At 41.0% G+C, this 23,131-nt stretch overlaps 1 protein-coding gene and 2 pseudogenes across 1 annotated transcript; all 3 read right to left on the reverse strand.

The window, feature by feature from the left end:
* Window positions 1-944: 944 nt before the first annotated feature.
* Window positions 945-6,610, reverse strand: LOC130139866 (disease resistance protein RPM1-like; annotated as a pseudogene).
* Window positions 6,611-9,393: 2,783 nt separating this feature from the next.
* Window positions 9,394-12,186, reverse strand: LOC115665566 (disease resistance protein RPM1-like; annotated as a pseudogene).
* A 6,053-nt stretch (window positions 12,187-18,239) lies between these two features.
* On the reverse strand, window positions 18,240-21,134 carry LOC115667239 (disease resistance protein RPM1-like). The gene has a single exon (XM_030588849.2). It carries the CDS (start codon window positions 21,074-21,076, stop codon window positions 18,299-18,301), a length of 2,778 nt encoding a protein of 925 aa, XP_030444709.2. The 5' UTR covers window positions 21,077-21,134; the 3' UTR covers window positions 18,240-18,298.
* Between the last annotated feature and the right edge of the window lie 1,997 nt (window positions 21,135-23,131).

A 23,131-nucleotide genomic window follows, 5' to 3' on the forward strand; every position in this document is an offset into this window, starting at 1 on the left:
AGCTTAATCTCGTCAAGTATTTGAGTTTTCTTTTTTCAACGCTTAATTGAATTATGACATATGCCTTACATGAACTGAAAGTATTACTTATTAGCATTTGCGGTTATCAATCAGACCTTTAATAGTTAGAATTTTGTTTCAAAAAGCCCTCTCGACAATTGTTAAGCAACCAAATAAGAAAATTTTACAATTTTCAATAACCAATTGTTTTCATGATATGTATAATAAATGCTTTCAAAATCGACTATTTCCTTATTAAGTATGTTTAATAACTAATAAGTGTCTCAAGGACAGAGGTGATCATTGGACGGGTTGACTTTAGAGCAAGAAGAATTGCAGATGATGGTAGCTACAACCCTGAAAAAGCCAACAATTCTTTAACAGAAAGCTCCAAGAACATCAACGGAACATTCTGTCGATGGTTTAAGGAGGTGACTAAGTTAACCAGGTTTATCATACAAAAATGACCTAATCTCCTTTTTAAGCAATCAGGGCAAACATGACACTTGACATTTGCTAGAAAGTTCTTATAATTGCATCTGCCTACTACAGCAAAGCCATAGCTGCAAGAGCTGAAGGCTAGCATCAGAAACATCTCAAACCTGGAGGAAGCAATTGAATAGCAGGGGCATTAAATCTTCCGGTGGTGAAAATGCTTTTCAATAAGAATTCGTAACAGGTTGAATCTTGACTGTTATACGTACACCAACCATTGGATACCTATAGTGGGCCTTACGAGATCATGACTGGGTTGAATGAACCCCTCTTATTGTAATTGTAATGATCCACTCTTATGAAATTTCACGACACCGATGAAAAAAGGGACATTGTAAAATGAGAACAAAGAAATTAGTTCTAGCACATGTTTTAGATTTCAGGGATCACCTAACAGAGGGAGAACGAGAGCAATTACAAAATACTACTACATATTTACTAAATGGCTTACTAAAGCATTACATACGAGCTCTATTTATAAAGCATTGAGAGATGCAACTCAATCCCTTATTACAGACAGACTCGAAATCACAGCTACCTCACAACACATTCACAATTACAAGTCATCCATCAGTCACAAACACTTGGCAGGCTCACAGTTATTCACTTATATAGTACATTCCCTTCCAACATGGTGGGAACTCGTTGCTCCTCATGCTAGTGCCTTGGGCGGTAGCAACATCCCTCTGCACTGATCTCTCGATTAACTGGACGTCCCAACCCTCATCTCTCCAGTAGCCATAATATATTTCTGGAACATGCGCAACTTTCTGATAGTCATCATCTTGTCCACCTTGCACAAGCTTCTTGACAAGCTCATCTGGCATATCGAAAATCTCCAGCACTTTCAGCCTTGTCAGGCGTTCAATACCTGATGGAAGCTTCTTTAGTAACTCGCAACGCTGAATGATAAGCTTCTCAAGAAAACGCATTGCTCCCTTCTCCACTTCTACACACCTGAGTTCATCGAAATGATCAAGACCCAGAGACCTCAGCTTTTTAAAGGCTTTTGTTTTAAAGCACAACGAGCTTCCTTCGTAAACCTGAAGCAACTCGAGATGAACAAGATTGTGCAGATTTTGGAGAGACACGAGAGGGTCGTCCTTTAGGCGACTGCACCTCAGGGGCAATTTCATCAGGCTACTGAGAGACGGTAGCCACTGTGGTAATGCCCCCAACCGTCCTCTCAAGTAGATTCTCTGAAGGAATGGAGGTGGACTAGAGAGGTGTTGCAGATCAATAATCTCATCATCATCAACAGAAGCTACGGATATTGCTCGAAGCCTGGTTAGTTTGGAGATTGACAAGCACAAATCCCTTCCATCTTCTTTTCCAAATTTCAGAATGGCCAATCTATCCAGTTGTGTCAACATTCCAAGCTCTCTCATCACACTGCCGCTACTTTCCTCATCTGCCTCTATATAGCAGTGCTTTTGAAGGGATTGCAAAGCCCTTATTCCCCTAAGGGCCTTAAAACCGAATTTGAAGGATGAATAGGATATGTTCTTGTAGCGATAAACGAGGAGATGCCAAGTCGTTGCAGTTTCAAGATCTCAACTGGCAATTCGGTGACGCTGGTGTGTTTAAGGTCTAGAGTCTCCAAGTTTTGAAGCTTCCCAATAGAACTTGGAATTGTACTCACCTCAGTGAACCTGAAACTTCGATATCTCAGATAACACCAATCAGAAACTTGAGCAGGGAACCTTGTTAAAGGAGCCGCTTGCATATCCAAAACATTCAGCAGTTTTATATCACTAGCTAGAATTTTATTCACAATTGATCCATCTATCCCAAAGATATATAAAGAGCGAAGTTGAGACAAGGACCAGTTCTGTTGCAGAGATTGCAGGGTGTTCTGTGTTGAAAGGCGATGGACTTTGTCTGGCCACTCACAATTTTCTTCTTTAGCTATTACTGCAAACCCCTGATCAGTCGACTTTGAAGTGATAATGTCCCGCAGAAAATCACGGATGCGGCAATACTTGACCCTTCCATCACTTTGTTTAGAAGCCACCTCTATCAGGCTTCTGTTCAACAGCTCCACGGAGTAGTCCTTGGCAACTTCTTCGAGGGTCTTTCCTTCTTTCTTTTCAACAAATCCTTCAGCGACCCATAACCGAATCAGTCTCCTACACTTAATGGGGTGACCCTCGGGAAATAAACTTAAGTGCAAGAAGCAGGCTTTCAGGTAGTATGGCAGATCATTAAAGCTAAGGGAAAGAATTCTCTTCAAATTTTTGAGTTTGTCATTGCAGTCAATCTCAGTACGAAGACTGCAACAAACCAATTCCCATTCATCTATTCTGTGCTTGTCTTTTGTAGCCAAAACACCACTGATAGCCACTATAGCAAGTGGCAGTCGTTCATACTTTCTTAAAATTAACTTGCAGGTTTCCTTCAGATGGGAAGGGCATGAACTCCCCTGAAATGTCTTCGTGCAGAAAAGCTTCCATGACTGTTCTACTGGCAGAGGCTCCATCCTGTAAACCTTTCCCTTGAATTCTCGGCAGGAGGTATGTGTTAGATCAGCATTTCTGGTTGTGACGATTATTCGGCTGCCGCACTTGTTATTTGGCAGAGTGTTTTACAGCATCCCATTCATCTATTCCCATATGTCATCTAGAACAACCAGAAACCTCATTCTCCATAGCAAGTCCTTGATTATCATCTTCAGCCAGTAGATATCCGTGGTGTCTGCACCAGAAGGAATCGGTTTTCTAATCACTCTCATAATTTGCCAAAGCATGTCCTGGAGGAGCCCTCCTACATTCGGAGAGCCAGAGAGGGTGACCCAAGCACATGTCATGAAATGTTTTTTCACCTCTGGATCTTCATAAACTTGCTTTACCAGTGTGGTTTTGCCCAATCCTCCCATCCCAACAACTGAGATTACTCCCCGCCTAGAAGTGCCCTGAAACAACCATCCATCCAGCTGCATCTTCGGTTCTTCGATGCCCACAAGCTCAGTTTTATCTAAAAGAAGGGCATTACCTAGGTGTTCATGCCATGTGTTGTTAGAGTACTTGGAGCGCGGGCCATGTTCAGCTTTACAAAACTTGTAGCGCAGCTTCTGGTGCCCATCACATATGCTTTTGATTCTGGAGTCAATGTTCTGTATCTCAGAAATGGTTCGACATCGAGCTTTCATGTTCTTCACACAGCAAGACATCCTACAGAGAAGACCAGCAAACCCAATCCCATGATCATGCGCCAAGAGAATTTTGAACTCGTTGTGTAACGACCCGGTCCGACGAGGGCGGGGAGTGGTCGCCGGGGCCAAAAGGACCTAGACAAGGAGCGGCTTCCGGCATGCTTCTAGGATGGCAAGGGGTGGCATGTCTCTTGTCCCACGTCGCCTAGGGGGGAGTCCTGGAATTGCTTATAAGGCCTGGGTGGCCTATTCTGCCTAACGCGTTTTAAAGCCGTGAGGGTCAGTGGGCCCAAAGCGGACAATATTACATAGTGTAGACCCGGGGTGTTACAGGTGGTATCAGAGCCGACTCCTGACCGCGTGTGGGGCCACAGTGATGACGCTGTGCTCGAAGGAGGGGAGAATGTAACGACTCGGTCCGACGAGAGTGGGAGTGGTCGTCGGGGCCAAAAGGACCTGGACAAGGAGCGGCTCCCGGCATGCTTCTAGGATGGCAAGGGGGGCATGTGTCTTGTCCCACATCGCCTAGGGGGGGAGTCCTAGGATTGCTTATAAGGCCTGGGTGGCCTATTCTGTGTAATGTGTTTTAAAGCCGTGAGGGTCAGTGGGCTCAAATCGGACAATATTACACAGTGTAGACCCGGGGTGTTGCACGTTGAGAGCATCTTTAGTGTCACATGCAATCTCTCTGAGCTGCTTTACCCATACTTTGACTTCCTCATCGCTCTCTTCCAAGGAATCTGCGACCCTCAGGAATGCCCCTACGCACTCCAACTGTCCTCTCACTGAGCTAACTTCTTCCTCAGCACCTCTGAAGAATTGCACTTCATTCTCCGGAAAATTTTTGAGCTTGTCAATACGGAAGTTTACGGCAGCTTCTGCCATGCTCTAATTGTGCATGTGCAGAAGTTGTGGATTATAACTCTGCCAGTATTCTTTACATAGTGGCCCCAAAAGTTGGGGAGTCCAATGTGGAAATGGTGAAGCATATGATGTCCATGCTGAATTTTACATTTTGTATCTCTTTCCTGGTGGTCCATATCTTCTATAAAATTGAGCAAAATATATTTCTTAGTCCTTTTCTCAATCACTGTAATTGTTATTTCCTTTCCTTTTTGTAGAAGTACCTCTTAATGCGAAAAATTATTAAATGTTTCAATCTTTTTAATTAAGTAACACAGAACTTGTCAGATAACTTGATTTGCAGTTCCATTTTTTATTATGGAAACAATTGACCTAGTTCGAACCAGAAAAATCACTGATTAGGCGGCCCCCTGCAAGTTTTGAAGAAATTTTTTTATGATGTTACTGGTGTATATCATTTTAGCATTTCCATGAATGACAATTGAATTGGCTTTCTAGTCAAGTTTATTGAATTTATTTTGCGGGCTATCGCTGTTTGAGGTCGGCATACTGATGCATTGTAGGCTTTCTCAAGCTTGCATTTCTAGGTAAAAGTTTCGGACAGAGTTAGGTTTGAGCTGATGAACAATTTAAGGTCATTTCATATGTTAAAAATTGATGGTCAAGACTTCACAACAATCACCTTCTCAGGGCCTCAACCTGAATGATACTTTCTCTAAACCTGGTGGAAACAGGAACAGCACAACCTGTGACCTGAACAACTCCCAAGCTTGTACAAGCTACCCCATCTCCACCGTCCCATCTCGGCACCAAGCCAGTTCCTCAACCACTATATGCATCTACAATTTGCGATACCACTTTTATCTACAAGTCTCCACACAATTTCTTCCGTTCAACAGTTTCCAACGCCATGAGCATTTTGCTGGAAAGTACAAAATCAACTTCCATTTTTTTGCCCAAAAAAATACAAGATCAACTGATTAATCGTTTTGGTTGATTGACAGGAAATCCAAGGTCTTTACTAGATGACATTATCGAAAAGTCCAAAAACTTCTTGCTGGGAAATTGGGGCGAAAGTCATCTAAAACAGTTCTAAATAAGCAATTGAGGTCACATACTTGAAATTTTGATAGTTCTCTTTTCAATTTTTCTGCGCTTACCAGATTGGATCATCATTGAATAGGCTAATAAGAGAATTCTCTATCAAACTTCGTTATAAATACTTTGACGTTAGTCTTCAAGAAAGCTGTTGCCCTTGTATAGTCGAGAGAACTGGACCAAGACTGAGTGGGACAACAACATATCAAAAAATGAAAAAGGACATTAATTACCACTGAGCTACTAAAATATAAGCAAATTGTCACACTGCATCGTCAATCACTAACGACACGAAACTTTAAAAACAGGGTCGCACCAATAGCCCTTTAAGAAACATTGAGTATTCACGAATTCGTCACCGTCACTTAGGTGGAGTTGATTTGGATCCCATGAGGATGAAAAGGCTACTTTTACCAGCACCAATCTACTGAATGAACACACCTTACCCGAAACAAGAAAACAATTCCAAGACGCATGTTCTGAGTCACTCATACCTTTGCGTGTATTTGCAATGTCGTCCGTTTTGTGCCTTCTTTTCTGTCTCCTGCTCGGCATTATATCAAACACTTGGTGGACATACTTGTGAGGAAAAGCAGGAGCACTCCCCATCGAAACCCCTGCGAGAATTTCAAAGGGTGAAATGTTCCAAGTCTGTCTCTATTCAAATTAGATCCTGGGTGATCTTTGAAAATTAGCTTGATGGGTCATGGCAACGTTTAGACTTTTGACCATTCCAAGCACCACGGAAATTGGATCATCATAATCAACAAATTCAAGCTAATCTCTCCTACTTCCATGGCTGCCTGGGACGTACACGTTACTCAAAGCAGAAATTAAATTGTTTTCAAGCTATGTGCTTCATCACTTTCAAACATAAACCCATGAAAAATCCTAAACTGTGACCTCTTGAACGGATCTACCCTGAAGTTTTCAACCCATCTTAACTACTTTCTTCATTCTTTTCAATTAAGTCATTAAGGAGCATTTTTCTATTGATGAAGATACCAATCTAAATCTTCTGAAAGAGATAAAACTGCCAATAAAAAAAGTATTTAAAAGTTACTACTTCGATTCATCTTTAATTTCAAAGGCTTTTTCAATTTTCATTAAAAGAAAGATACGAGAGGAGAGCGCTCCGGCGCCTTCTTGATCGGAAAAAGGTGCTGGACAAACCTCTTCCCTTTCCTCTTCATGATATATATTGTGAAGCTCTTTGGGTGAGAATTGAATCAATCATGCCGGAAAACATTAGTGTTGTCATGAAGGCATAAGAAGATCTAGTTTCACCTTCTATGACTAGACAAGCAACTGAGGTCATGTACTTATAATTTTCATTGTGCTCTTCTTTGATTCTTCCATGGCTTCTTGCTAATAGAAGCATCATTCAGTGACATCTTGGCTCTAGTCTCTAATTTATGAGGCACTTACCACTAGGAGATTGCAGATTGTTACTACTTTGTTTCTGCAAGAAAAAGGTGGAAATCCTGTGTGATCATTCTATGAATTGTGTAGTGGATAGAATCACAGTGATGGGATTGTAAGTGAACATGCCGTCGAAAATCTTCCTTGCATATGAAATTGAAAATGTGCTTGCTTAAGACACGGCCCTTATCGGTCCTTTCAGTCTTGTTGGCTGATTAGTCTAGGCTTTTAAGCAGGCCTTCCTGGTTTTTTGTTACCTTGTTTATACAGCAACAAAAAGAAAGGAGCACATAGATAGAAGGACTAGGCTGCTCTTCTATTAACTAGGCTTCACTGCTTCTCGCACCATCTTGTCGTAATTCCTAACAGGGACCATTATTGGAAGGTTGAACATACATATTTGGCAAGTTTCTACTTGCCATCAATTATTTTTTCTGTTGGATGAATTAAGTAATTCCCTACCTTATTTACCATATTATGAAAATTCTGGATTTAATTGGATCTTTTAAGTCAACGATAAATAAGGTTATTAAAATATTGAAAATTTAAGTACCGAATTTTAAGTGCTGTAGTGTTGAAAATAACAATAAAGAGTTGTTTGATGATTATTAGAAATTAGTAGTTGAATATTATTAAGCTCATACAAAACATAAGACGATGATAATCACTGGTAGGTTTTAGAAATATATTTGGCAAGATCGAAGATTCTACTTGTCATCGATTAGTTTTTCTATTTATTGAATTAAGTAACCTCTCCCTTATTTATCATATTAAGTGAATTTTTGACTTAATTGAATCAAATCAAGTCAATGCTTATAAAGAGAAAAGTACACCACCAATGTCATAACTTTTATATGACTCTCACTTGGGTGTCATAACATTTTTCGATCAATTGAGTGTCACATTGGTCTAAAATTGTTCACTTGATTGCGACTTGGCAATTTGTGTGGTAAAAAAAACATGGCATTAATTTAATATAAATATTTTATTGCACAAACTTTCGGGGAAAGGCGACAAGTCCTGCTGCATGCAGTACAAACTACACGTATTCTGGTCTCCTAGAGTAGCTAGTTGATATGATCTCGTCGACAGCATTTTCAACATAAAACTACTCAGCGAAACGGACGGGAGCCATAGCGAGAAGCTTTTCCGTTGTTCTTTCACACCGATCCAGGATAGTGCCTGACTGAATGTCTTTATTTTGTTGAGACCGGTCCGGTTGTGGATTACGTCCGCCAGCATGCATGCTATTGAAGACGTTGCAAAATATATAGAAATGAACGCAATTTTTTGATGGAAGATCCTTTCTTCTCCATCAAGATTCCGCTCTTATGTGAATGGATATTTGTATGGCCAAGTTGATTGTGGTCTCTTTCGTTTCGTTCCTTGCCGATTCTTTATGGATTCTCCTCCTAATCGGTGCTAGTTATTTTCAGTTGGCACTGCCTGCCTCAAGTTCCTTTTGAGTGCAAAATCCTGGAAGATTTGATTCAGGATTGAAGTTCAACTTTTACTTAAAATTACTGTTCGTTGGGTGGGGGGGGGGGGGGGGGGGGAGAGAGAGTTTTGTAACACTATGGAAAAAGAATGTAAGTTCGAGGGAAATCAAGACCTTCATCAGAAGTCTCACGCTAAAATTCCTGGCATGGGAACGGTATACGACTAATACAACCGTGAGAGACTTGTCATGGTCAAGGCGGCAAAAACCATTTTGAAGTCTCTACCCGAAGTGAAATTCCGTGGAGAACTCCAGGAGGGTTGGCATTTGTTTGAAACCAACACTTTGAAGACGGGCTGAATAAGGAAAACATGGGAAAGAGTGTCTTCACCGACTTGTAGAAGAGCAAAAAGAGTTAAACCAGTGTTTCTTTTCCTTAGCTAACTGAGGACGCCATTCATGAGAAGAGCAATGTTGAGACTGCTCGATGGACGAATGCGACTCTTATTGCTACCCCCAAAGTGCCTCATCGGATGGAAGAGGTCTTCTTGAGTGATTCATAAGTAAGACTACAGCGACCTGACACGTTCCATTTGGGCCAGGCATGCAAAAGTAATCATAAGAGGTGGTGACAAACATGTAATTGGTTTCTCATAATACCAGAATTTCATCTTAGATCTGCATATACCCCCAACAAGCTCAAAGCTGAATACACACTATCCCGCTTGACCATTCTCTTATCTGAGGAAAAGGGCCGTCGTGCATAAATGCTTACCAGATGCTAAATGCCATTTACAGACCCATAGTAACCTTAGACTATGCGTGTAAACTTTTATCACAAAGTAACAACTATTTTCTAGGATTACAGTCATTTAATCACTCATATCTAGTGAGAAGTATTATACTGCATTCTAGGCTCAGCCACTCATTTTGAGCATGGAGGAAATCCAATGCTCCTCATACAAATGCCTTGGTGAGCACGACATCTCATCTCCCCTCTTTCTGGTAACCATAATATACTTCTGGGACATGTGCCACTTTCGGGTAATCATCATCTTGTCCATCTCGCCTAAGTTTCTTCACTAACTCATCAGGCATGTCAATAAACTTCAGCACTTTCAGCTTTTCCAGGTGCTCAATACCGGATGGAAGCTTCTCCATTAGCTTACAACTCTCAATAATAAACTCTGCAAGACAAGGCATTGATCCCTTCTCCACTTCCACGCATTCAAGTTTGTCAAAAGGATCAAGGGCCAGAAACCGTAGCTTCATAAAGTCGTTGGCTTTGAAACACAGCTTGGTTCCTTCATAAGCCTGACGCAAGGTGAGATGCACAAGATTAGGCAAATTCCTGAGAGAGGACAGTGGATTATCCTTTAGCTGACTATGTCTCAGGTGCAATACCATTAGTCTATCAAGAGATGATATCCAACGTGGTAATGCCTCAAGATGTCCTGCCAAGTAGATTCTATGGAGAAGAGAGGCTTTGTAGATCAATAATCTCATTTTCATCCACTGAAGTTACAGATATTGCTTGAAGCTTGGTTAACTTTTCAATGGACGAGCACAGTTCCCTTGCATCTTCTTTTCTTAACTTCATGATGCCTAACCTATTCAATTGTTTTTACTTACCAAGTTCTCTCATTAAGCTGCTGTTTCTCTCGTTACCTGCTTCTATGTAGCAGAGCTTTTGCAGGACTGTAGAGCCCCTATTCCTTCTGGGAACTTGAAGCCATACTTAAACCATGAGTAGGTTATGTTTGCGTAACGATATACGAGTAGATGGCGAAGTCGTTGGAGCTTCAAGATCACAACTGGAAATTCTGTGACATATGTGTGTTTAAGGTCTAGGGTTTCTAGGTTTTGAAGGTTCCCTATGGAATATGGAACAGTTCTCACCTTGCTGTACCTGAAACTTAGATATCTCAGGTAGCACCACTCAGCAACTTGAGCTGGGAACCTTGTCAAAGAAGCTGTTTGCAAGTCCAGAACAGTGAGCAGTCTCATTTCACTACCTAGAACAGCATCCACAGAAGATCTCTCTACCTCAAACATGTATAAAGAACGTAGTTGAGACAATGACCTTTTCTGTTGCGTAGCTTGCAGGCTGTTCTGTATTGATAGGCGACGAACTTTATCCGGCCATTTATCATGTTTTTCTATTGCTGATTCTGCAAAGCCTTGGTTACTCGACTTTGAAGTAATAATATCCGGCAGAAAATCATGGACACAGCAATACTGGATCCTTCCATCGCTTGTTTTAACAGCCACCTCTATCAGGCTTCTGTTTAGGAGCTCGTATAGGTAGCCCTGGGCTGCTGCTTCTACTGTCATGCCTTCTTTCTTGTCTACAAATCCTTCTGTGATCCATAATCGAATTAATCTCCCACAGCTAATGGGGTAACCCCTGGGAAATACGCTCAAGTGCAGGAAACAGGACTTCAAGTAATATGGCAGGTCATCAAAACCAAGTGAAAGGACTCTCTTCAAGGTTCTGAGTTTGTCGTTGCAATCTATTTCAGTACGAAGACTTCGACGAACCAGATCCCGTTCATCCTTTTTTCTTGTGTCTTTTGAAACCAGAACACCACTGATGGCCACGATAGCAAGTGGCAATTCCTTTCACTTTCTTAGAATAAGCCTACAGGTCTCCTCTAGATGAGGAGGGCAGGAGTTCCCCTGAGATGTGTTATGTGCAGAAAAGTTTCCATGACTGTTCAGGCGGCTGTGGCTCCATCCTGTAAACCATCCCTCTGAATTTCCCGCATGAGGTATGTGCTAAAACAGAATTTCTGGATGTGATAATTATCCGGCTGCCACAGTTGTTATTAGGCAATGCATGTTCGATCACATCCCATTCATTTATCTGCCACACATCATCTAGAACAATCAGGTACCTTGCTTTTTGTAGCAAGTCTTTGATAATAATCTTCTGGCATAATCTATCCATGTTGTCCTGTAGAGGAGGAACTGGTGATTGGGTCTCCCTCATAATTTGTCGAACCATGCCTTGGAGGACCTCTTCTATATTTGGAGATTGAGAAAGAGTTATCCAAGCACGTATCATGAAATGTTTCTTCACTTCTGGATCTTCATAAACTTGCTTGACTAACGTAGTTTTCCCCAGTCCTCCCATCCCCACGACTGAGATTACTTCCCGTGTGGAAGAGCCCTCAATCAGCCAGCCGACCAGCTGTTTTGTCGGTTCACTGATGCCCACGAGCTCAGCTTTGTCTAAAAGAAGGGCATTCCCTAGCTGGTCCTGCCATGTGTTGTCTGGCTTACTGGAGCCATAGCGATGTTCGACTTTATTTAATTTTTCTCGGATTCTCCAGTGTCCATCATATATGTTTTTGATTCTGGAGTTGATGGATTTCATCTCCGAAGCAATTCGGTATCGACCTTTCATGTTCTTGATACAACAGGACATCTTGGATAGAAGACCGGAAAAACTAATTTCATGATCATGCGCCAGGAGAAGTTTAAACTCATCAAGAGCGTCTTCAGTGTCATATGCGATTTCTCTAAGCTGCTTCACCCAAACTTTGACTTCCTCATCACTCTCTTCCAGGGAATCTGCAATCCTCAGGAATGCCCTTATGTACTCCAATTGTCTCTCCATCAGAGTAACTTCTTCCTTGGCACCACTCATTAGAACCCCATTCTCTAGAAGATCCTTGAGCTTGCCAAGTAGGCAGTTTACTGCAATTTCTGCCATGTTCTATTTTGCATATATCGATGTTCTGGAGAATGCACTAGCTGGTATCCTTTAACATAGTGCTTCCACAGGCTGGGGTTTGGTGTGGAAATAGTCAAGCTTCTGATGTCTAGTCATCCATCAGTTTATGGCTGTTTGGTCATGATGCACACCTGCTTAACAAATTTAAAAACCTTACACTCTTTGTCTAGACTAAGTTGAAAATGACATTATTGATATGTTTTAGTATGATTGCATGCTATTGATTTGTTTATTAACATACCTAATTCTGTGGATTTTTTATTATTAAATTGTCGTTTAACTTTTCAGATGACATGATAGGAAACTTAACTAATTTCCAATACACTCTTGTTTTATATCTCGGAAACTTCTGATATGGTTCTAATCAAAATTCTTGTTTACTAGGCAAGTTCACTGCAAGTACTGAATATATTTTCATATTAATGTTAAAGAGAGAGACATTTTCCTTAATGGCTATTGGCATCGGCTGGCTATTAATTTCAGATGATTATTTCCGGTGAAAGTTGCTGAACATATGCAGTCAACTATTCTGTTTCAGAATACCATTGTTTTAAAAGCTTTCTAAAGCTTGCTTCATCGAGTAAACGAATCGGTCGAGGGTTTATGGTAATGAAGCAACTTAACTTCATACAGAACTTCATAGCGGACCAGGATTTTGAACTGTCTCCTCCTCAGAAGCTCAGGCAAAAAGAAGTTATTGGTATTCACCTTGCAATTTCTGTGCAGCTTCTTGTTGGAGTTAGTGTTGTCGTGAAGGCGTAAGAAGATCTAGTAACTCATTCTTGAGATACTAGTAACGTCCAGTATTGCTGAGAAAGTGGAGATTAGTTTCACCTACTATGACTAGACAAGCAACTGAGGTAATGTACCTAACAATTTTCATTGTGCTCTTCAGTGATTCTTCCATGGCTTCATGCTAATAGAAGCATCATTCAGCGACACTAATATGGGGATTTTATATGTCTACCTTTGGCTCTAGTCTCTAATAAAGTAGATTTCTTGCCCTTCCCAGCCAAGTGAGAAATATACCAAGTCTAAGGAGGACAAGGTCCCTTGTTTTGTCTACGGCATGTGTCCACGCATTTGCTATATAAATGAGGTGAACAGTAATTAATATGCCTCCGAAAATTTTGAATGCGATTTACATATTTAGTGTCTTTCTAATGTCGTAAATCACTGTATTTCACTCAATTTAATATCTTGCAAAAATGAGTTTTTGTTTATAGTATACTTAAAAATCGTTGGACGACAACGAAACCATTTTGTGTTCCATCGCTAGTGACAGTAGCTTCAGAAATACAGGGGCATCGACGGATACCTTGATAACTATTAAATTGATGACACCCTTCTGGATAAGTTTAAGAAATTGTCGACAGTGTTTCATGTGGGGTCGATAAGGATGAAGAGAGGCGGTAAAAGCTCCTCCAATGAGCTCAGTTATATATAAAGATCTGAAGGGAATGACTTACTTGTTAGCACCTGAAATCCTCAATCTGAATCACTGTGGAGGCGTCACTACACAGCAGCACCAGCTCGCAAATCAATTTCATTTTAATTGGTCCTTCCTATTTGTCAGGCACTTACCATTAGGAGATTGCAGATTGTTACTATTTTGTTTCTGCAAGAAAAGGTGGAAATCCTATGTGATCATTCTATGAATTGTATAGTGGATAGAATCACAGTGATGGGATTGTATGTGAAAATGCTGTCGAATTCATTCTTTGAATATGAAATTGAAAAGAAGTGCTTGCTTAAGACACCGCCATCATCGGCCCTTTCAGTCTTGTTGGCTGATTAGTCTAGGCTTTTGAGCAGGCCTTCCTGGTTTGTTACCTTGCTTATACAGCAACAAAAAGAAAGGAGCACATAGATAGAAGGACTAGGCTGCTCTTCTATTGACTGGCTTCCCTGCTTCACGCACCATCTTGTCATAATTCCTAACAAGAACCATTATTGGAAGGTTGAACAATATATTTGGCAAGTTTCTACTTGCCATCAATTATTTTTTCTGTTGAATGAACTAAGTAATTCCTACCTCATTTACCATGTTATGAAAATTCTGGATTTATTGGTTCTTTTAAGTCAACGATAAATAAGGTTATTAATATATTGTAAGTTAAGTACCGAATGTTAAGTGTTGGTAGTGTTGAAAATAACAATAAAGAGTTGTTTGATGATTATTAGAAGTTAATAGTTGAATATTATTAAACTCATACAAAACATAAGATGATGATAATCACCGCTAGGTTTTAGAAATATATTTGGCAAGATCGAAGATTCTACTTGTCATCGATTAGTTTTTCTATTTATTGAATTAAGTAACCCCTCCCTTATTCATCATATTGAGTGAATTTTTGATTTAATTGACTCAATTAAGTCAATGCATATAAAGAGAGAAGCACACTACTAGTGTCATAATTTTCGTACTGCGCTTATTTAGGTGCCATAATATTTTTCAATCCACTGAGTGTCACATTGGTTAAAAATTGTTTACTTGATTGCCAGTTGGCGATTGTGTGGTTAAAAAAACATGGCATCAATTTAATATAAACCGGCCAATGTGGCTATACTCGAAAAAATAATAACAGTAAAAAAAAATAAAAATTCAAAGACACATGTTTTGAGTCACGCATACCTTGTGTATTTGCAACTTCTTCCGTTTCGTACCTTCTTATCTGTCTATTGCTTGGCATTTTATCAAACATTAGGTGGACGGGAAAAGTAGGACACTCGATGTTTGTAACATCTCTGGATTAACTCACTCGAGGTATTGTCCGCTTTAATCCGTCCTATACTGAGTTTTGTCCTTTGGCATACAGGCATGCACTTTCTTAGGAGGTCACCCCATCTTGGTATTGCTTTAGCCTAGGCTCGCTTAACTTTGGAGTTCCAAAGCTAAGCTTATTATTACATCAAAAGGCGCCTCTGTAAGTTAATTCTAGTTTTTCACATATATCTCAGAATAACTCTTCCCCTATTCGGTGCACAGTTTGGTTCATTCCTGCCCCTTCGCCATTCTAGAAGCCTGCCAAGAGCAGTTCTTTGTCCAGACTCTCTGGCCGCGGCCCCTAGCAACCACTCCCCACTCTTATCGGACCAGGTCGTTACAATATTCAAACCCCTGCAAACTTCCTTATGTTGCTTAGCCTCATCTAGAACAACTGGCTTACTGATGCAGGAAGCTTTGATAGTACTCAACCGGCTTGTGTCCAACCCTGCGTATTCTGCTGCTAGCTTACAGATGTCGACAAACAGTAGAGATATGGCTAGCTTGACCATTAACGTAGCAAACTGGATGTCCCAAAGATATATTAGGATTACGCAGCTAGACAGCATGCATAAGCAGATGAGGGAATCCGTGGTCATTGAATTGGAAGAGCATTTAAACGAAGAGTTTATGCTTAGCTAGGCGATCATGTATCATGAGAGCCCTCATATAACCGAGTGTTAGCATTTATTGGAGCCAGCTGAAAAACCGAGCAAGCAAGGGCCCCTGTTTACCTTTTTGGGATGTTGGATGCATTAGGTGGGGAGCATTGGCACAATTAAGTGGCGCATAATCAAGGTGGACAATTTTGGTGCTGAGAGGATTATACCATGAAACTGCTGAAGTGAAAACGTAGGATTTTGGTCGGTTCAAGATTCCAGCTTTTGTTCATATGCTCCGAAGGGTGTGGCTGATCGGTTTATGTAATTTGGCTACTATAAAAGCTGTCGGAAATGTAATTATCCCCAACAATAAAAAGGAGCACATTTTTTGGCATGCCGGGAAGTTTTGCCATCAATAAGAATGATTTTGTATGTGACACTGATTGTTCAGGCTGACATTTTCATGACCGACTTCATTGATTTTTTTTTCAACTACATGTATTCTGGTCTCCTAGAATGGCTAGTTGATATGATCTCGTCGACAGCATTTTCAACATAAAACTACTCAGCAAAAAGGACGGGAGCCTTAGCGAGAAGCTTTTGTGCCATTCTTTCACACTGACACAGCAACTTCTCAGCATTTTTATATTGTGGACACCAGTCCTGTTGTGGATGCGTCCGCCCAATAGTTTGGAAATGACAGCATGCTGTTGAAGATGTCGCAAAAATGTATACGAAATGAATGCGATTTTTTGATGGAAGAGTTTTTCCTGTCTATCGAGATTCCACACTAATGATGAATCGATATTTGTCTGGCCAAGGAAGTTGATATTGGTACGTTTCATTTCACTCCTTGCTGATTCAATAAGGATCCTCCTCCTAATCGGTGCTAACTATCGGTTGTCACTGCCCGCCTCAAGTTCCTTTTGAGTGCAAAAATCCTGGATCATTCCATCCGCAGTTGAAGTTGTTTTTTCACTTAAAATTGCTGTCCCGAGAGAAGAGAGAGAGAGAGAGGATTTTCTAGCACATTATGGAAGAAGCATGTAAGTTCGAGAGAAACAAGACCTAGGACCTCCAGAAGTCTCGTATGCTAAAATTCCTGGCATAGGGATGGCATACAACTAATACCACCGTGAGAGACTTGTCATGGTCAAGGCAGCAAAAACCATTTCAAAGTCTCTACACTAGGTGAAATTCAGTGAACTCCAGGAGGGTTGGCATTTGTTTGAGACCAACACAGTGAAGATGGGCTGAGGTGTGCATCTTTCTTTTTCTTTGCCGACTGAGGATGTCGTTCATGAGAAGAGCAATGCCGAGACTATTTGACTGACGAAAGTGACTCTAACTGCAACGCCTCAGTTCTCGCATCGGATGAAAAAGGTCTTCTTGAGTGACTCATAAGTAAGATTGTAACGACCAGACACGTTCCATTTGAGCCAAGCCAAGCCCGCAAAAGAAATATTCAAATAATCACACAAAGTGGTGACAAACATGTAATTAGTTTCTCATAATAGCAGAATTCCATCTTAAATCTGCATTCACTCCAAGAAGTTCAAAGCTGATTATACACCATCCCACCTGACCCTTCTCTTCTATGAGGAAAAGGGATGCAGGATAATGCGAAACAGCTACGGAAACAGACCCCATAGTAAACTTAGACCATGCGTTTAAACTTTCATCACAAAAGAACAACTATTTTCTAGAATTTCAATCATTCAATCACTCGTACCTTGTGAGAAGTGTTATACTGCATTCTAGGCTCAGCCGCTCATTTCGAGCATGGAGAATATTTAACGCTCCTCATTCAAATGCCTTTGTGAGCATGACGACATCCCATCTCCCATCTGTCCGGTAACCATAATATACTTTCGGAACATGTGCCACTTTCAGGTAATCATCGTCCTGTCCATCTCGCATAAGTTTCTTCACTAACCCATCAGGCATGTCGATAAACTTCAGCACTTTCAGCTTTCCAAGGTGCTCAATACCAGATGGAAGCTTCTTCATTTGCTTACAATTCCCAATAATTAACACCTCAAGACAAGGCATTGATCCCTTCTCCATTTCCACGCATTTGAGTTTGTCAAAAGAAACAAGGCCCAGAATCCGTAGCTTCAGAAAGTCATTGGCATTGAAATGCAACTTGATTCCTTCATAAGCCTGAACCAACTCGAGATGCACAAGATTAGGCAAATTCCCCACAAACGACAATGGATTATTTTTTAGCTGACTACATCTCAGCTTCAATACCATTAGGCTATCAAGAGATGATATCCAACGTGGTAATGCCTCCAGACATCCTGTCAAGTAGATTCTCTGGAGAAATGGAGGAGGAGAAGAGAGGGGTTGAAGATCAATAATCTCACATTCATTGACTGAAGTTACAGATAATGATTGAAGCTTGTTTAGCTTTTCATTGGACGAGCACAGCTCTCTTGCATCTTCTTTTCTCAACTTCACGATGCCTAACCTAATCAATTGTGCCAACTTTCCTAGCTCTCTCATTAAGCTGCTGTTTCTTCTGTCATCTGCTTCTATGAAGCAGAGATTTTGCCGGGACTATAGAGCCCCTATACCTTCTGGGGACTTGAAGCCATACTTACACCATGGGTAGCCTATGTTTGCATAACGATATCCATTATGCAGTCCTTGTGAGAAATATTATACCGCATCCTAGGCTCAGCCAGTCATTTCAAGCATGGAGCAAATTCAACGCTCCTCACACAAATGCCTTGGTGAGCACGAAGTCCCATCCCCCATCTCTCCGGTAACCGTAATATACTTCTGGAACATGGGCCACTTTCAGGTAAAAATCGTCTTGTCCATCTCGCATAAGTTTCTTCACAAACTCATCAGGCATGTCAATAAACTTCAGCACTTTCAGCTTTTCCAGGTGCTCAATACCGGATGGAAGTTTCTCCAATAGCTTACAACTCTCAATAAACAACTCCTCGAGACAAGGCATTGATCCCTTCTCCACTTCCATGCATTTGAGTTTGTCAGAAGAACTAAGGCCCAGAAACCGTAGCTTCATAAAGTCGTTGGCTTTGAAACGCAGCTTGGTTCCTTCATAAACCTGAACCAACTCGAGATGTACAAGATTAGGCAAATTCCCAATAGACGACAGTGGATTATCCTTCAGCTGACTGTAGCGTAGGTGCAATACCAGTAGGCTATCAAGAGATGATATCCAACATGGTAATGCCTCCAGACGTCCTTTCAAGTAGATTCTCTGGAGAAATGGAGGTGGAGAAGAGAGCTGTTGTAGATCAATAATCTCATCTTCATCCGCTGAAGCTACAGATAATGCTTGAAGCTTGGTTAACTTTCCAATTGTCGAGCACAGTTCCCTTGCATCTTCCTTTCTCAACTTCACGATGCCTAACCTAATCAATTGTGTCAACTTTCCAAGCTCTCTCATTAAGCTGCTGTTTCTCTCGTTACCTGCTTCTATGTGGCAGAGCTTTTGCAGGGACTGTAAAGCCCCTATTCCTTCTGGGGACTTGAAGCCATGCTGAAACCTTGAGTTGGCTGTGTTTCCATAACGATATACGAGGAGATGGCGAAGTTGTTGGAGCTTCAAGATCACAACTGGCAATTCTGTGACATATGTGTGTTTAAGGTCTAGGGTCTCTAGGTTTTGAAGCTTCCCTATGGAATTTGGAACAGTTCTCACCTTGCTGTACCTGAAACTTAGATATCTCAGGTAACACCACTCAGCAACTTGAGCTGGGAACCTTGTCAAAGAAGCAGTTCCCAAGTCCAGAACAGTGAGCAGTCTCATTTCACTACCTAGAACAGCATCCATGGATGATCTCTCTACCCCAAACATGTATAAAGATCGTAGTTGAGACAATGACCTCTTATGTTGCATAGCTTGCAGGCTGTTCTGTATAGATAGGCGACGAACTTTATCTGGCCATATATGATATTTTTCTATGGCTGTTTCTGCAAAGCCTTGGTGGCTCGACTTTGAAGTAATAATATCCAGCAGAAAATCATGGATACGGCAATACTTGATCCTTCCAATGGTTGTTTTAACAGCCACCACTATCAGGCTTCTGTTCAGGAGCTCATATAGGTAGCCCTGGGCTGCTTCTTCTACTGTCATGCCTTCTTTCTTGTCTACCAATCCTTCTGCAATCCATAATCGAATTAATTTCCCACAGCTAATGGGGTAACCCCTGGGAAATACGCTCAAGTGCAGGAAACAGGACTTCAAGTAGTATGGCAGGTCATCAAAACTAAGTGAAAGGACTCTCTTCAAGGTTCTGAATTTGTCATTGCAATCTATTTCAGTACGAAGACTTCGACGAACCAGATCCCATTCATCCTTTTTTCTTGTGTCTTTTGAAACCAAAACACCGCTGATGGCCACAATAGCAAGTGGCAATCCCTCACACTTTCTCAGAATAAGCCTACAGGTCTCCTCTAGATGAGGAGGGCAGGAGTTCCCCTGAAATGTCTTTGCACAGAAAAGCTTCCATGACTCATCAGCTGGCAGTGGCTCCATCTTGTAAACCATACCCCTGAATTCCCCGCATGAGGTATGTGCTAAATCAGAATTCCTGGATGTGATGATTATTCGGCTGCCACAGGGGTTGTTAGGCAATGCGTGTTTGATTGAATCCCATTCATTTATGCGCCACGCATCATCTACAACAATCAGGTACCTTGCTTTTTGTAGCAAGTCCTTGATAATCATCTTCTGGCATAACCTGTCCTTGTTGTCCTCTAGAGGAGCAACTAGTTCTTCGGTCTCCCTCATAATTTGTTGAAACATGCCTCGGAGGATCTCTTCTATATTTGGAGATTGAGAAAGAGTTATCCAAGCACGTACCATGAAATGTTTCTTCACTTCTGGATCTTCGTAAACTTGCTTCACTAATGTAGTTTTCCCCAGTCCTCCCATCCCCACGACCGAGATTACTCTCCGCAGGGAAGCACCCTCAATCAGCCAGCCTATCAGCTTTTTTGTCGGTTCTTTGATGCCCACGAGCTCAGCTTTGTCCAAAAGAAGGGCATTCCCTCGCTGGTCCTGCCATGTGTCGTCTGGCTCACTGGAGCCATAGCGATGTTCAACTTCATTTAATTTGTCTCGGATTCTCCAGGGTCCATCATATATGCTTTTGATTCTGGAGTTGATGGATTTCATCTCCGAAGCAATTCGGTATCGACCTTTCATGTTCTTGATGCAGCAGGACATCTTGGAGAGAAGACCAGGAAAACCAATTTCATGATCATGCGCCAGGAGAAGTTTGAACTCATCAAGAGCGTCTTCAGTGTCATATGCGATTTCTCTCAGCTGCTTCACCCAAACTTTGACTTCCTCATCACTCTCTTCCAGGGAATCTGCAACCCTCAGGAATGCCCTCATATACTCCAATTGTCTCTTCACTAAATTAACTTCTTCCTCGGCACCTCTCAAGAATTGAACCCCATTCTCTAGAAAGTCCTTCAGCTTGTCAAGTAGGTAGTTTACTGCAATATCTGCCATGCTCTATTTTGCAGATATCGAAGTTCTGGAGAATACACTAGCTGGTATCCTCTAACATAGTGCTTCCACAGGCTGGGGGTTTGGTGTGGAAATGGTCAAGCTTCTGATGTCTAGTCATCCATCAGTTTATGGCTGTTTGGTCATGATGCACACCCGCTTAACAAATTAAAAAACCTTACTCTCTGTCTTGAGTAAGCTAAAAATGACCATTATTGATATCTTTTAGTATGATTGGACGCAACTTAATTTGCTTGGCTTGTGTATAAATGTACCTAATTCTGTGAATTTTTTATTAAGATTGTTGTTTAACTTTTCAAAGGAAATGATAGGAAACTCAATTGATTTCCAGCCCACTCATGTTTTATATCTTGGAAACTTCCGATATGGTTCTAATAAAATTTTTTGTTTACTCGGCAAGTTCACTGCAAGTGCTGAATATACTTTTATACTAATGTTAATGAGAGTGACTTTTCCTGAATGGTTAAGATTCCTGTTATCAGGCAAGTTTACGGCAAGTACCGAATATATTTTAATACTAATGTTACTGAGAGTGACTATTTACTGAGTGGTCAAAGTTCTTGTTTACTAGGCAAGTTCATTGCAAGTACTGAATATATTTTCATACTAATGTTAACAAGAGTTACACTTTCCTGAGTGGCTATCGGCCGGCAATTGATTTCAGATAATTGTTTCTAGTGAAAGTCACCGAAAATTTGCAGCTAAACTGCTCTGTTTCAGAATACCATTGTGTTAAAGCTTTCTAATGCTTACTTCGTCAAATAAAAGAATCAGCCGGTGGTTTATGGTAATGAAGCAACTTAACTTCATACAGAACTTTATAGCGGGACAAGACTTTGAACTGTCACCTCCTTAGAAGCTCAGGCAAAAAGAAGTTATCGGTATTCACCTAGAAATTTCTGTGCTACTTCTTGTTGGTGTTATTGTTGTCATGCAGGCGTAAGAAGATCAAGTGATGTATTGCTGAAATACTATACATGAAAAAGTGGAGATTAGTTCGCCTACCATCACTAGACAAGCAACTGAGGTCATGTACTTTAAATTTTCGTTGTGCTGTGCTTTGATTCTTCCATGGCTTCATCCTAATAGAAACATCATTCAGTGGCACTGATACAGAGTTTTTAATTCGTCTTCCTTCCTTCAAGCAATCTAGGCTCTAGTATCTGATAAAGTAGATTTCTAGCCCTGTCCAGCCAGGTGAGAAGTAGACCAAGTCTAAGTAGGACAAGGGCTCTCGTTACGTCTAGAGCATGTGTCCACGCATTTGCTATATAAACGAGGTGAACTGTAATTAACGTGCCTTGGGAAATTATAAATGTGATTTACATATTTGATGTTCTACTAATGTTGTCAATCACCGTACTTCACTCAATTTAATATCTAGCAAAAACGAATCGCAAACTATTTTGTGTCAATCACTGGTGACATTAGCTTTAGCAATAGTGGGTCATCAACAGATACCTTTTTAATATTCAGTTGCTGGCACCCTTCTGGATAAGTTTAAGAACTTGTCACCGACGTGTCATGTGAGGTCGATTCAGATAACAAGAGGTGGTAAAAGCTGTCTATTATACGTAATGACCAAGTCCGACGAAGGCGGGGAGTGAGTGTTGGGGCTAGAGGGCCCGAGCAAGGATCGGCTCTTGACAAGTTTCTAAAATGGTGAAAGGGGTAGGAATTAACCGGATTGCGAACCGGGTAGAGCGTTTTTGGCATATATATGTGAAACTGGAATCGACTCAAAAGAGGTGCTTTTTGACGCTCAGAATTGGAACTTCAATGTTAAGTGTGGTGAGATGAGAGCATTACTAGAAGGGTGACTTTTTGGGGAAGTGCCCGCCTATACGCCAAAGAATAAACAAGTGACGCTTGATATGGGACAGGTCAAAACGGACAATATCTCAGATTGAGTTAATCCAAGGGCATCACCATATATAAAGATCTGAAGGGGATAACTAATCTGAAATCCTCAATCTGAATCACTGTGGAGGCATCACTAAACAGTAGCACCAGCTCTCAAAATCAACTTCATTTTAA

The sequence above is a fragment of the Syzygium oleosum genome, unplaced genomic scaffold (genome assembly GCF_021117445.2).
Source record: "Syzygium oleosum isolate NSW1041296 unplaced genomic scaffold, Sole_v2.1 Sole_v2.14, whole genome shotgun sequence".
In the NCBI taxonomy this organism is placed as follows: Eukaryota; Viridiplantae; Streptophyta; class Magnoliopsida; order Myrtales; family Myrtaceae; genus Syzygium; species Syzygium oleosum.

Bases quoted from the DNA above. Each gene is read 5' to 3' on its own strand.
- LOC115667239 (XM_030588849.2), bottom strand. From the start codon at position 21,076: ATGGCAGATATTGCAGTAAACTACCTACTTGACAAGCTGAAGGACTTT.